Source organism: Littorina saxatilis, linkage group LG17, assembly GCF_037325665.1.
Source record: "Littorina saxatilis isolate snail1 linkage group LG17, US_GU_Lsax_2.0, whole genome shotgun sequence".
NCBI classification, from domain to species: Eukaryota; Metazoa; Mollusca; class Gastropoda; order Littorinimorpha; family Littorinidae; genus Littorina; species Littorina saxatilis.
Window position 1 is genome coordinate 15,652,816 of NC_090261.1, and position 16,481 is coordinate 15,669,296.

The 16,481-nt window shown below is 40.4% G+C and overlaps 1 protein-coding gene across 1 annotated transcript in view; it reads right to left on the bottom strand.

Annotated features, from left to right (window-relative positions):
• LOC138952923 (dynein regulatory complex subunit 7-like) overlaps positions 1-16,481 on the bottom strand; it is a 31,313-nt gene that overhangs the window by 13,816 nt on the left and 1,016 nt on the right. Inside the window, exons 3-11 of the mRNA XM_070324677.1 lie at positions 15,047-15,172; positions 13,628-13,822; positions 13,127-13,285; positions 12,114-12,332; positions 10,721-10,843; positions 9,174-9,249; positions 8,542-8,670; positions 7,218-7,346; positions 4,242-4,474 (exon numbers count right to left, since the gene is read on the bottom strand). Of these exons, the coding sequence (XP_070180778.1) occupies positions 4,242-4,474; positions 7,218-7,346; positions 8,542-8,670; positions 9,174-9,249; positions 10,721-10,843; positions 12,114-12,332; positions 13,127-13,285; positions 13,628-13,822; positions 15,047-15,172 (1,389 nt within the window). The remainder of the gene's footprint in view (positions 1-4,241; positions 4,475-7,217; positions 7,347-8,541; positions 8,671-9,173; positions 9,250-10,720; positions 10,844-12,113; positions 12,333-13,126; positions 13,286-13,627; positions 13,823-15,046; positions 15,173-16,481) is intronic.

A 16,481-nucleotide genomic window follows, 5' to 3' on the forward strand; every position in this document is an offset into this window, starting at 1 on the left:
AACAATAGTAAACAACAATTAAAAAAAATTAAAAAAATAGACCGCCCATGCCGGGAATCGAACCCGGATCACTTGGATTTAGAAAAAATATATATATATTTATTTATTTTACACAATTAAAAAAACTATTAGAGTAAAATAAAACATTAAAACGTTCATAATAAACAATAGTAAACAAGAATTTAAAAAAAAAAAAAATAGACCGCCCATGCCGGGAATCGAACCCGGATCACTTTGGCCATAGACTCTCTCGTGCTCTCTGTCTCTCTTTCACCGAGACCAATAATTTCTTTGCCGAGACCAAATCCCCACCCGTCGGCTGTCTTGCAAATCATGCTTTTCTCGTCACTGCGTGACGTGTTCGGCTCAGCCGCCCAAGTCTCCCCTTTAGTTCAGTGACTGGCTGTTCGCAAAGCGACCAGCCTCCCACCGCAAAAACTCCCACCGTTAAGAGTGGCTTTTGTGATTTATTTCGCATTTAGGTCCCAGGTAACATTATGAAGTTTTAATACGATCAATCGGACCTATTATCAAGTTAGTGTATCAACTTTTGAACGAACTGCGCCCAGTAGTTTCCCAGCAATAAGCTGTTAAGTCGAGACAGACACGCACACACACACACACACAATTAAAGTCTGTTGGACCCTAGCACTGCGTACTCGGGGATAAAGCATGTATGACAAGAGAGTCACGCAAGCAGTAATTGTCACAGAGCACTGCAGTTTTGCAGCTACCTGTTTCACTGTTAACTGCTTGGTCGAACCAGAGGGCAAGACCGTGTCAACTATGTTCGATGGGCTGACATATGCCGTGCAGAATCTGTGATATCATCATGACATTTTGTCTCCCTAACAGTCTGAAAACCTGCATGTTTTTTGTGGTTTTTTACCAACCTGTCTGGCTTGTGTGTGCGTGTAAATGTGAAATAGCCTCCAGCCTACTCTCTCTCTCTCTCCCTCATCTCTCTCTGTTTGTCGACCTGACTTACCATGTCCATCCACCCGCCCAGCCAATCATACTCACTGTTTCTTCAATTAGTTTCTGCTTCTGCCAACTAGTCAGTACAGTGCACAGTCTATCTCTCCCCTCTTCTCATATAGACGATGTTCTGAATCTGTCGGGTGTGTACGGGTTGTGAAAGTATAAACACTTTTGCAAGGCATGACATTATCGGCATGTCACTCACGATGAAAACACGTTGAGAAGGAGCACGTTTGTGTGGAAAGCTTGCCTCCATAAAAGCAAGAGTATTCACTCTTTCACAACAAATACAAACCAGACAGAGTTCGTTCGCTAGCCCCCCCCCCCCCCCCCTACTTTGCTCTCTTGATGCAGAATAACTCGGCATGGTCTCCCTGACAAGTCCCCAAAACTGGGTCAAGTTCTCCATGGTTGAACGTGCGAATGGCACATGCACAAATTCAAAATCATCTGCGCACAGCAGAGGATGCACGTGCACACAGACGTGTTCTCTCTCTCTCTCTCTCTCTCTCTCTCTCAGTCTCTCTGAAAGCGGCAATGAGATAATTCAGAAGAAGAAAACCAGGTCGCGTAAGGCGAAATTACTACATTTAGTCAAGCTGTGGAACTCACAGAATGAAACTGAACGCACTGCATTTTTTTTTTTACAATGACCGTAGTCCACCGCTTGTGCAAAACGGAGTGAAACTGACGAGCCTGTTTAGCGCGGTAGTGGTTTCGCTGTGCTGCATAGAACGCTTTTCTGTGCCTCTCTTCGTTTTAACTTTCTGATCGTGTTTTTAATCCAAACATATCATATCTATATGTTTTTGGAATCAGGAACCGACAAGGAATAAGATTAAATTGTTTTTAAATCGATTTGGGAAATTTAATTTTGATCATAATTTTTATATTTCTAATTTTCAGAGCTTGTTTTTAATCCAAATTTAACATATGTATATGTTTTGGGAATCAGAAAATGACGAAGAATAAGATGAAATTGTTTTTGGATCGTTTAATAAAAAATAATTTTAATTACAAGTTTCCGATTTTTAATGACCAAACTCACTAATTAGTTTTTAAGCCACCAAGCTGAAATGCAATACCAAACCCCGGCCTTCGTCGAAGATTGCTTTGCCAAAATTTCAATCAATTTAATTGAAAAATGAGGGTGTGACAGTGCCGCCTCAACTTTTACAAAAAGCCGGATATGACGTCATCAAAGGTATTTATCGAAAAAATGAAAAAAAACATCCGGGGATATCATACCCAGGAACTCTCGTGTCAAATTTCATAAAGATCGGCCGAGTAGTTTAGTCTGAATCGCTCTACACACACAGACACACAAACACACACACACACACACACACACACACACACACATACACCACGACTCTCATCTCGATTCCCCCCTCTATGTTAAAACATGTAGTCAAAACTTGACTAAATGTAAAAACACGTCTCCCTGTTTTTCACAGTTCCCTCCTCAGTGCATACAGGATTCTCACTGACACACACACACATTGACACATACATGTGCGCGTACACGCACAGACACGCACAGTGACACACACAACCATGTGCTTGCAGAAAAGCACATGCAAATCCCCCTTTCCCTCTTAAATGAAGGCTTCTGACCATGCATGCTATTTTTTCTCTCTCACTCTCTCTTCTCTCTCTCTCACGGTACGCACGCAGCTTGCACACACAAACACACACACACACACACACACACACACACACCACTGCCTAGAGCGATTGCCTTCCTGTATTACCACATCAATAACAGTTCAAGCGGACAATAGTGTAGAAGATTGTGCAGGGAAAATCGAACAATGAAAATGTCTCTGATGGTTCGCATGACGAAAAAACAAGTCGCGTAAGGCGAAATTACTACATTTAGTCAAGCTGTGGAACTCACAGAATGAAACTGAAGGCACTGCATTTTTTCACAAGGACTGTAGTCCGCCGCTAGTGCAAAATGCAGTGAAAGTGACGAGCCTGTTCAGCGCGGTAGCGGTTGCGCTGTGCTGCATAGCACGCTTTACTATACCTCTCTTCGTTTTAACTTTCTGAGCGTGTTTTTAATCCAAACATATCATATCTATATGTTTTTGGAATCAGGAACCGACGAGGAATAAGATGAAATTGTTTTTAAAACGATTTTGGAAATTTTATTTTAATCATAATTTTTATATTTTTAATTTTCAGAGCTTGTTTTTAATCCGAATATAACATATTTATATGTTTTTGGAATCAGAACATGATGAAGAATAAAGTAAATGTAATTTTAGATCGTTTTATAAATAAATAATTTTATTTACAATTTTCAGATTTTTAATGACCAAAGTCATCAATTAATTTTTAAGCCTCCATGCTGAAATGCAATACCGAAGTCCGGTCTGCGTCGAAGATTGCTTGGCGAAAATTTCAATCAATTTGAATGAAAAATGAAGGTGTGACAGTGCCGCCTCAACTTTTACAAAAAGCCGGATATGACGTCATCAAAGACATTTATCGAAAAAAATGAAGAAAACGTCTGAGGATATCATACCCAGGAACTCTCATGTAAAATTTCATAAAGATCGGTCCAGTAGTTTACTCTGAATCGCTCTACACACACACACGCACAGACACACACACACACACACACACATACACCACGACCCTCGTCTCGATTCCCCCTCTATGTTAAAACATTTAGTCAAAACTTGACTAAATGTAAAAAGGCTTCATGAAACTAAAGCCGATTTTCCCTCTCTTCCTGAGGAGATTTTCCTAGTAATCTCTTCCAGCCATTGCTGCTGGTTTTTGTCTTTGTTTGCTTTTTGTCTTCTTCACAAAATCTGTAAGGTGGGCGTTTCTGCAACTGATGTGTTGGAGACAAGTGATTCCATCGACTTCACTTGAAACTGCTGGACTTCAACACAGTAGGTGGCAAAAGTTGTTTCGGCAGGGAGGGCCTACTCAGGTAGTAGCTGAGGGGTTTTGGAGGGGGGAACGAAATGATATTTACAATTCCTGAAGACCATGAAAAGTAGTACCAAGGCAGAGTGATTCGACCATTTTTTGCATCAGACGATTAATGATCAAAGGGACACAATTTGCCATCACATGAGCAACGTTTAGGAAACAGATTATCTCCCCTCATAGTATATACCACATGTGTACATACATATCCAAGAAAGTATTCATACATGAACAAATGCAAATGCACACAGACAGACAGGCAGACAGACAAGACACAAACACACACACATACACACACACACCAAACTTACCACAATAGGTCGTGGATTGACAGTAGTTGCTTCGTCCTGGGGGACAAACTTTTTGGGTCGGCGGCCAAAGATGACATGCTTGTAGTACAGGAAGTCATCGCGGTCAATGTAATGCTCTGTCATTTCTGTCGGGGTCTCCACTCTCTTATACAGTCCATCCACTCTTGCCGTGTTGAAGAAGACCATTGTCCGATCATTTTCTGGTGCCGGAGCACTAGCTTTGTACTGATGCTCTGCGCGAATGAAATTAAAGTGAGAACAACTTGTTGCACAACATTTTTCAATCATATCACATCAAAAGTGTCTTTGTCATATCACATTAAAATTGCTGGTTCTTTCAAAATAATCTTTTGAACCAACAAGATTCAGCTTTACCCTCATCATGGAATTTTAACATGAAAAGCAACAAGCCTTCACATGAACTTTTGGATGTGAGGTATAAAATCCCTGCATATTGTCAGGAAAAGGAAAACTGAAGTCAAACTCTTCAACCAATGAAGCCCACCCAGTCTTCTTCTTCTTCAGCATTCGAGGTCTGCAATTCCCATGTACACTCATATTTAGTATGAGTCAGCTTCTACACGTTTAGCCATTTATTACCCATCATTTAGGCAATCATACTCCAATTTCGGGGAGATGCTTGCTGAGTATTTTCGTGTTTCTATAACCGAACAAACTCAGACATAGATTACAGAATCTTTCACGTGCATTTTTGTTCTTGTGCTTGTGTGTACACACAAACGAGGATAAGGTATACTAGCAGCTCTGTACATACATGTCATTTCAATCAATCAATGAGTCTTATATCGCGCATATTCCGTGGGTACAGTTCTAGGCGCTCTGCAGTGATGCCGTGTGAGATGAAATTTTATACGGCCAGTAGATTGCAGCCATTTCGGCGCATATTTACCTTTCACGGCCTATTATTCCAAGTCACACGGGTATAGGTAGACAATTATCAACTGTGCCTAAGCAATTTTGCCAGGAAAGACCCTTTTGTCAATCGTGGGATCTTTAACGTGCACACCCAATGTAGTGTACACGGGGGGAGGTTCGGACACCGAAGAGAGTCTGCACACAAAGTTGACTCTGTGACCTGGGAGATCAGAAAAATCTCCCTTAACCCACCAGGAGCAGTCAAAATTTGAACCCTGAATTTTCTAGCTTAAAAGCTGATGTCCTAAGTAGGCTATTGCACATAATAATAATAATAATAATAATTGTCAGTAAGTACTGGTGTCACATGACTGATGAGAACCAGTTGATTGGCTAATGGCGATGCGCTAAAACTGTTAGCGCACTCTTGGAGTGCGCTAACTTTTCCACAGAGCGTATTCTTCCGCCCTTTGCCTAAGCGAGACTGTGCTCTCATCCTCAGAATTAATTAATGACATGTAGCTTATATTCTCCACAATACCAAATGACCATAAATTCCCTGCTTCTCAATTAAAGCAGAAGTGGTTTTTTTCTGACAGATTGCATGTGCCTGTGCCAGTGCCAGTGATCTAAAAATAGAAGCCGCTGTGTTTCATCTAATTTTCGCCGACTTGCATAGATTCTTCTCATATGCCGTGTTAGTGGCATGTAGCTTATCATCCACATTACCAAATGATGAGTTAGTATACAATTCCCAGCGGCTAACAGAAAACACAAGTGTTATTCCGATAACGTACCACCTAGACCAGTTTGGAAGACTGACTCGATCGACTCTGTAGCAGACTACACAGAAATACGACTACATCAGTTCAGTAAATGAATGGTTTCTGAATTATTATTTCAAGGCAAGAACAATCGTAATCGAAAACGTGTAAGGTTCAGAACTTATTACCAGCCTGCCTCATGCGTGCAGACTCAGTGCAGACTGCAGTGGTTCGATTGCCCAGGTAGCCTAGCACAGTAGCAGACGACATTAACCCCGCTCAGCAAATTAACATGTTGGGCAAATGTGAACGAAAAAACGATGGGGATATAATACGTGTAGGGTTCAGAGCATTCTTACCGTTCATATTTAGTATCAGACGGAGTGAAGATACAACACGAGAAATATGCCACATTTGTTTTGAAAATGTGCGAACCGTCGAGTCACGCTTCGAGTCAATTCAAGGGGAGTCACTCCGCACAGTCAATCCGTCGAAGCTCGACTGGAGGTTTCGAATCTTAAATAATGAAGAGCACAATCCTTTCTCCGAGTTCAAATGAGGTCTCTCTGAAAGATCATCACTGTTCAGATTAACGCTACACTGGAATTTATCAACAGAAATTAAAATGCGTGTGACGAAAGCATGACACACTTGAGACACCCCACACAAAAGTAGATCTTTACTGTACACGACCTGACCACACAGTTATGCCTATTCAAATGCGCGTTGCAAAATGTGCGTTTGGAATCTTCTTTTTTCTATGGCGGTACTGACAATATCGTTATTGAAACAATCCCAGTGCACTAAGGGATTTATAGAGCAAATCTTGAAAATAATTATTGAACTCAGTGCTATGCGCTTCGTTCAATAATGAATTTTCTCGATTTGCTCTATAAATCCCTTAGTGCACTGGGATGTCTCAATAACTTAAATAATAATAATAATAATAATAATAATAATAATAATAATAATAATAATAATAATAATAATACGAGAATTTATAACGCGCACATATCTCACCGCAAGGTGACTCAAGACATTAAGCCAAGTCAAAGCGTTCTGGTAAACACTCGTCATTATTACAGTCAAAGACAGTGCAACGGAAGAAATCAAAGCTAACCCTTGATACGATGTGAGCCTCCCTGTGATCCAGCCAGTGCGGTGGTTGTGGACACTAATTCCCCTCTAGGTCAATGACAAAGCAACAGGAATGAAAGCTAACTTTGAGACAATGTGAGCGTCCCTTGTCGAAGCCCTCTGTGATCCAGCCAGTGAGGTGGTTGTGGACACTAATTCCCCTCTAGGTCAAAGACAAAGCAACAGGAATAAAAGCTACCTTTGAGACAATGTGAGCGTCCCTCGTCGAAGCCCTCTGTGATCCAGCCAGTGCAGTGGTTGTGAATACGACTGTGCAGCTTGTCCTCTCGGTGCTGGTAGAACTCTTTGATCATGATCAAATCTGTCACTGGAACAACAAATTGTCACGATCCCTTCTTGCATCAATTTTTTTCGGTGGACTTATACATCAAAGTAGAATCCCCCGGGTAACACCTCAAAAAATATTAGAAAATCAGGTCTTCAAAAGGAGAGTCTTAAAATGGAGGCAAATTTATGAACCGATAATTTTTAAAAGCAAGGTCTTAAAAGGGGTAGTCTTAGATTTGGGGGAGGGCGGGGATGTAGCTCAGTCGGTAACGCACTGGATTTGTATCCAGTTGGCCGCTGTCAGCGTGAGTTCGTCCCCACGTTCGGCGAGAGATTTATTTCTCAGAGTCAACTTTGTGTGCAGACTTCTCATCGGTGTCCGAACACCCCCGTGTGTACACGCAAACACAAGACCAAGTGCGCACGAAAAAGATCCTGTAATCCATGTCAGAGTTCGGTGGGTTATAAAAACACGAAAATACCCAGCATGCTTTCCCCGAAAGCGGCGTATGGCTGCCTAAATGGCGGGGTAAAAACGTTCATACACGTAAAATTCCACTCGTGCAAAAAAACACGTAGTGTACGTGGGAGTTTCAGCCCACGAACGCAGAAGAAGAAGAAGAAGATTTGGGGGTCTTGAAAGTGGAGAAGGGTGGAGGTGGGGGGTCCAACTGTATGATCATATGATGATAGTTTCTGTGGCTGTTGTTACAGATACTGTAGTTACAATTCTGTCACAAACCTAACAAACAGCTCAGCTGTTTTCTGGCTCAGGAAGCATTAAATCAGGGTGATAAGTTTACAGAAAAAATGCAGCATACAGTATTTTCTTTCTGAGAAGCAGAAGACAGTGTCCCACCACAGAAAGAATTTTTTTTATTACATGTACCACATAGGTGTATTTTTCCTTTAATTGAATAAAAAAATTATAAATAACAAATCTGAAGGTGAATCTCCTTTGCAAAGCTGCAATAATGAATTATTGGAACGTTTAATTATTAACAAAACAAAATGTTATATGTAAATGTAACATTTTGTTTTGTCGATAAGTAAATGTCAAGTTTTGTTTTGTTAATAATCAAACGTTTCAATAACATATCATTCTCGTTTTGTTTATTTTGAATTTTGGAAAGTTTTTTTTTTTTTTCACATCAAAATAAGAAAAGATCAATATTGGCATAAACAAAAATAACATAACATATTTTAATCTACCAGAGACAGTCTACTGTACTCACATTCTCTGTTCTCAAAGACGGAGAGCCTGCATACCAGACCATCCTTCATGAGATAATGGGCAAACTTCTCCAGCTTGGCTCGCTTGTACAGCTTGATCTTCTTCCCTTGTGGGCAGCGCATTTCATAGTCTGCACACACACACATAGTAAACAATTATCAATATTATCAAATAACCAAAGGGAAGTAATCGCTCTTAATGCATACGACATGTGTAATAGAGTAAGCGAGAGTTGTACGGAACCTTACAACTCTCGCTTACTCTATTACACATGTCGTATGCATTAAGAGCGATTACTTCCCTTTGGTTATTTGATATCTTAACATCGTTCTGCCTCATTCTGTTTGAAATTATCAATATTGCTAGTAACTTCATCCAGTCATATATGTTATCAGACCTCCATTACCGCTGGCATGATTACCAATACCACCTCCCCCCCACCCCCCAACAAAGTGAAAACAACCCCCAAAAACAGACTTACACACACGCACAATGTGATGTACAAAGAAACACAAACTGAAACAAACACATGTGTGCACACACAAACAGACAAAGGCACACACACACACACACACACATGCACACCACACCACACACACACACACACACACACACACACACACAGAGGCTTACCTCGCTGTGATAGACAGAGAGGCTCTACCCAGGAGGGGGGCATGTCCAAGTATTTTTCCACATCTTTATCTTTGTCCTGTGAGAGCAAAGTAAAACGAGTCGCGTAAGGCGAAAATACATTTAGTCAAGCTGTCGAACTCACAGAATGAAACTGAACGCACTGCAATTTTTCAGCAAGACCGTATACTCATAGCATCGTCAGTCCACCGCTTGTGGCAAAGGCAGTGAAATTGACAAGAAGAGCGGGGTAGTATAGTTGCGCTGAGAAGAATAGCTCGCTTTTCTGTACCTCTCTTCGTTTTAACTTTCTGAGCGTGTTTTTAATCCAAACATATCATATCTATATGTTTTTGGAATCAGGAACCGACAAGGAATAGATGAAAGTGTTTTTAAATTGATTTCGATAATTTAATTTTGATCATAATTTAATGATGAAGAATAAGATGAACGATTTTCAGATTTTTAATGACCAAAGTCATTAATTAATTTTTAAGTACCAAGCTGAAATGCAATACCGAAGTCCGGCCTTTGTCGAAGATTGCTTGGCCAAAATTTAAATCAATTTGATTGAAAAATGAGGGTGTGACAGTGCCGCCTCAACTTTTACAAAAAGCCGGATATGACGTCATCAAAGACATTTATCGAAAAAAGGAAAAAAACGTCCGGGGATATCATTCCCAGGAACTCTCATGTAAAATTTCATAAAGATCGGTCCAGTAGTTTAGTCTGAATCGCTCTACACACACACACGCACAGACAGACACACACACACACACACACACACACACACACACACACTCACACACACACACACATACACCACGACCCTCGTCTCGATTCCCACTCTATGTTAAAACATTTAGTCAAAACTTGACTAAATGTAAAAATGAATATGCATATGATTCCCATTTCACACTACCAGGATTTTAAATAAGCAACAGTCACTGATGATACTGTTTACAAGAAAGCTGGCATTACCATTACAATACAAATGTGACGTCATGCTGCAGTATGGTTAAGTAGGGTGTGGGGCTCACATTTATGGAAAAACAGGAGCGGTAAAAGGAAAACAGATCCCTTCTCCGCCCTACCTCTCACACCCATTCTGCGATTTGAAGGTCTTAGGGGGCGGGGATGTAGCTCAGTCAGTAGCGCGCTGGATTTGTATCCAGTTGGCCGCTGTCAGCGTGAGTTCGTCCCCACGTTCGGCGAGATATTTATTTCTCAGAGTCAACTTTGTGTCCAGACTCTCCTCGGTGTCCGAACATCCCCGTGGGTACACGCAAGCACAAGACCAAGTGCGCACGAAAAAGATCCTGTAATCCATGTCAGAGTTCGGTGGGTTATAGAAACACGAAAATACCCAGCATGCTTCCTCCGAAAACGGCGTATGGCTGCCTAAATGGCGGGGTAAAAAACGGTCATACACGTAAATTTCCACTCGTGCAAAAAACATGAGTGTACGTGGGAGTTTCAGCCCACGACCGCAGAAGAAGAAGAAGAAGGTCTTAGAGGGGGGAGGGGATGCACGGTAAAACACCACTCACCTCATCATCATCATCATCTAGCATGAGGTCGTCATCAGCCTCGGGGATCTGCAGAATTGGTTTGTCCAGGCCAGGGAACATGTACTCCCACTTGGTGCAGTCACCAAGGTCATAACTGATGATCTGTAAACAGACAGAAAAGTTTGTTATGCATCTCATCATTTGAAAGTCAAAACGGCGTCCTGTCACTCTAGTTAGTACAAATGAAAACTCAATCTTTGAAAAGTAAATACATATGCACAAGGACAATGAACATAGAGAATTTAGTCAAACCCCATTTGCAAGGATAATAAAAACTATTGTACCATTTATGCAAAAAGGAACAACCGCCTTTCAACACACACAAAAATCACAATTCAGCTAATAACAAGGGAGTGAAGAATGGCTTTACCTTAAAATAAACAAGTCGCGTAAGGCGAAAATACAATATTTAGTCAAGTAGCTGTCGAACTCACAGAATGAAACTGAACGCAACGCAACGCAGCAAGACCGTATACTCGTAGCATCGTCACTCCACCGCCCGTGGCAAAGGCAGTGCACGTGGAATTGACAAGAAGAGCGGGGTATTCGTTGCGCTGAGAAGGATAGCACGCTTTTCTGTACCTCTCTTTGTTTTAACTTTCTGAGCGTGTTTTTAATCCAAACATATCATATCTATATATTTTTGGAATCAGGAACCGACAAGGAATAAGATGAAAGTGTTTTTAAATTGATTTCGAAAAAAAAATTTTGATAATAATTTTTATATATTTAATTTTCAGAGCTTGTTTTTAATCCGAATATAACATATTTATATGTTTTTGGAATCAGCAAATGATGGAGAATAAGATAAACGTAAATTTGGATCGTTTTATAAATTTTTATTTTTTTTTACAATTTTCAGATTTTTAATGACCAAAGTCATTAATTAATTTTTAAGCCACCAAGCTGAAATGCAATACCGAACCCCGGGCTTCGTCGAAGAGTACTTGACCAAAATTTCAACCAATTTGGTTGAAAAATGAGGGCGTGACAGTGCCGCCTCAACTTTCACGAAAAGCCGGATATGACGTCATCAAAGACATTTATCAAAAAAATGAAAAAAAACGTTCGGGGATTTCATACCCAGGAACTCTCATGTCAAATTTCATAAAGATCGGTCCAGTAGTTTAGTCTGAATCGCTCTACACACACACACACACACAGACACACACACACACGCACACACACACGCACATACACCACGACCCTCGTTTCGATTCCCCCTCGATGTTAAAATATTTAGTCAAAACTTGACTAAATATAAAAACAGAACAAGACCGGAAACCTACAGTATGAAGTGCAAATAGATACTTCACACAACACAAACAATATATCACTGAAGCATCAAGCACACAACGTAATGCCTTCTCACCCCAACACCTTCTGAGCAGTCCTGCATATCGACCCAGTAGTTAAAGTTGTTCCAAACGGATTCAATTCCCAGGTAGTTGGAGCTGGTGACAGGGTGGGACAGACCTGTGAAGGGTTCGATGAAGAAGCTCTCTGGCACTTCACGCTTGCCTGACAGCACAATCACCCAAGCGTGAACTCGCAGACCGTGAAGAGGATCTGGTGGTGGCTTCTCCATTTCCTGTTAACATCAATAGTCAAAATGATGATCTCTGTATATAATGAACAAATATTCAGAGTTCACTGCATTACAAGGACATGTTGCGGGAGAATGAAAAAGTGTTATTATGAATATGTCCATAATAAGCATGTGTGCGCACGACACACACACACACACACATACACACATTTAGACAGTTGGTAGCCAGTTGGTCGCATCAGCGTGGGTTCGATCCCCACGTTTGGCGAGAGATTTATTTCTCGGAGTCAACTTTGTGCAGACTCTCTTCGGTGTCCGAACACCCCCGTGTGCACACATGCGCACGAAAAAGATCCCACGTTCACAGCGAAAGTCTCAGGGCTTGGAAAACACGAAGACAAGCATGCATCATCTCTCGTCTCTGATTATCATGATCGTATTTTCGATACTTAGACGAGACAAACCCAATGCTGGTGTGTCGAAGAAGACAGCCACAGCGGGCTTGTTCGAATCAAAGTATCACACCATATCTTCAGCGTATTACCAATACCTGTCCCAATATAGACCAGTTGGTCTAAGAGGACGTTAAACCCTAATAGTCACATTTAGACAAATAAACACACATGCTCACACAGCACATTACAAATATCTTCACCACCCTAAACCATAAAAACCAAAAATGTAAAGCCTCATTGCAACATCTACACTAATTACCTTTCTTCTATAAGCGTTTGCTTGCCTCCTTGGCATTTCTCAAATAAAACACACAATCCAGTCGACAAATACACAAACAAAACACAGCAAACACAGAACACTATCCAAATGTCTCCACTGACCAGCACTCTTTGTTCCTCCTCTGCTTTCCTCTTGTCTTCTGCTGCCTTCTCCTCTGCCACTGTTCTTGCCTCCATCTTGAGAATAAACTTGCTGCGCAGATCCTTTGGCGGCTTCACTGTGTACTTTTTCATGGATTTCTTCCTCTCATTTGCTTTGGCCTGTTCAACACATACAAGTAAAATTGACATCTAGTGTTTGGAAAGAAAAATATGAAAGAGCAAAAAGAGACTTTTAAAACAAAAAAGAAATGGCTCCTCATCCGTCATAAATAATACAAAAGACAGACACAAAAACTATAGGAATACCTTTTTCTTTTTGTGAAAATGATGTTTACAAGACAATCAAGCATTTCTAAAAAAAAAAAAAAAGAAGATATTACTTCATACATTTCTGCTACATTTACTTACATATATCATTTTTAGATCTATGCTTTCAATAGTACGTTGCCACATCTTTTGTAAATATTTTGACTGTTGCACAAAACCAGTTCAGATACTCACAGCTTCTTTCTTTTTCAAGAGGGGACATATTTCTCTGGTCTCATCAGCTAAGCATGTTTCTCTGGTGGCGTAACCGTTGACAACATATGCATCATAGCCAGATGCAATCAGCAGTGAGGCGAGGAGAGTGCTGTACTCAAAGCAGTTTCCTTTCTGACGACTTAGGACTGTGGTAGGTGAAAGCATACGATTGGGCTGAAACAATAAATGTTGAATATCAATTAGCAAATGTTTTGCCATGGATGAGGGAACTGTTCGCTAAAAGAAATCCCACTCAAACTCATGGGCATACTTCAAGTTAAATACAAAAATATTACGATGCAAAAACCCTAAACTTAATTCTCCAGGTTACAAAACTTAGGAATTTCATAAGTCAAAGTTTAACCATAATTTTGTTCTCCAAGGGTGCCCTTTCAACAATAGCAAGATCTAGATGTGGCACTTTTCAGCACGTGTACGGGAACGTGTGCGGGTAACATCATCAAATCTAGTTTTTACGTCACGCGTTTGCCAAGATCTGCAGTCTTGGTGGGAGCAAAACAACGTACCGTATTTGATGGACTACAAGCCGCGACTTTTTTTTTTTAAATCACATTGCGGCTAAAAAAAAGATGCGGCTAAAACGTTACCTAAACTTGAATAGCATTCACCTAATGGAAGTCGCCGCAGATTTTCATTTCGCTCGATTAGCGATTACCGGTACTTTATTAGCTCTCAACTCAAGACTCGGCGCTTTTCTCTTTCTTTCGTGAATCTTGGTTTGTCAACAAGTCATCGTGACAAGATAGTGTACAGAGAAACACCGGATGTATCAGGATCTCGCGCGCGCGAGATTTCGTTTTTTTGTGTCTCGCGATAGTTGGAGGAGCGAGAGCCGCCATGTTGTGTTTTCATCTACTCGAAATGTGCGCAAAAGTCGTAAATCATCCCAAAAAAGCTTATTCCAGGCGGGACTACATGTGTGTGTTGGTTACAAATTGTGTGTATGATATTTTTCTTCAAACTTTTTCACTTTTCTTCTTTGTTTCACTTGTTTATTCTCGGAGCCGATTTCGCCAAATACCGTACTTTCGTTTGCCTGGTTGTTTTGATTGATTGACACGATCTGATTATATTTTTTTCGACGGCGGCTAATATAGTGACGCGGCCTATACGTGGCTCGTCCCAATTTTTTTTTTAAAAGTCGGGGGGTGCGGCTTATAAAACGGTGCGTCTTGTAATCCGTCAAATACGGTATGATTTGGAACACTAGTGAATATCTACACGTACGCGTACAGGTCTTTGCTACACGTTTGATCATCTAGAACACTGTAATAACACTTTCACAAAACTGATGTCAATACATTTGAAAAGACTTAGCATGCAGATAATCAACTTGGTAAAGTTAATCAGAGAAAAATCAACTAATATGAAACTGACCACTTCATATGCAGGTTCCAGTGTCTCAAAATCCAGGTAGTCTGCCACAAATTCAGCAGCTCCGTCCCAGTTGTACAGTTCTTTGAACGGCAGTTGGGTTGGGCGAATAGTGGTGCACACAAATTTCTGGGGGAAAAATATAATAGAAATGATTTTTATGCTTAAAGTCTATGGTGGACATGGAAAGCTTGCATGAAATAGAACCAATAATGATTTAACTTGTGAATATGAAATACAGACTAAAATGAATGATGGTAAATTTTTTCAGAGGTGGAAGAGTGACCCAATTTAAAGCACACAAAAAATCAATGTACATTTTACCTCAAACCTGATTTCACATACAGTCGAACTCGCTTAAGACGAATCACTGGGGATCGAAAAAAAAGTTCGTCTTAACCAAAATTCGTATTAAGAAAATTGATTGATTTTTTTTTGTGATTTTTTTTTTTTTAAGTCTTGTACATTTTATGGTGTTTCAATTTGTTTCTTTCGCAACTTTCATGCTGCTTCACGTTTGGACAATAAAGTGACATATTCAGTTACATACTTCATGTGTGTCTCATGTTGAGTGATGATTGTTGAGTTTGAGTGAGAGTGAGCACACAGATGTTTCATCCAGTTGTTACGTTTTTGGTCACACACACACACTGACACTGTCCACATTCGCGGTGTTCCTATCATTTGTCCGGAATCACTTACCTTGGCGACGGGTAGCAAACCTTGGCCAATTTAGTTTTTTTTGGGGGGGGTTGCAACATGATGTTCAAATCCAAATCGAAAGCACTGACTGACTGATAAACTATCGCGAACCGGGGAACGCAAACGTTGAGAGTGTGGTTTCCCTTGTCCAAGGGAAACCACTCTGGCATCTATATTTTTTGGCAATGGCTTCCGTTCAAAACATTGATGTTTCGTTTTTGGTATTCGCGAAGGAAATAAACGTCAGTCAGTCATTCATGTTATCAATCACTTTGATTCTAAATTTGAAATTGTTTTGTGAGTACAGTGTAATCAGTTTAACTTTATTCAGTGATCGGTTGAGCAATGGTTCAAGCAGTCGACGCAAGGGAAGACTTTGACACATGTATGTATTCAAACTTCTCAAATTCCCATGATATGTCGATCTCGGGACGAGTTTAAAGATTTCGTCATAAGCGTGAGTAAATTACAGACATTATGCATGCTTGGGAATCCAAAAAGTGCTCGTTATAAGCATAAATTCGTTACAAAGAATTCGTTTCAAGCATTTTTTTTAAGCATGAAGAAAGAGGTATTCAGTTGGGAACTTAAAACTAATACGTTATAAGTCAAAATTCGTAACTAGCGTGTTCGTTTTAAGTGGGTTCGACTGTAACTGCGCTTGCATGTGGGTAAGTACGAGTACGCATGCACATCTAAAAGAGTCCATATTTCAACAACAACAACTACCTGAATA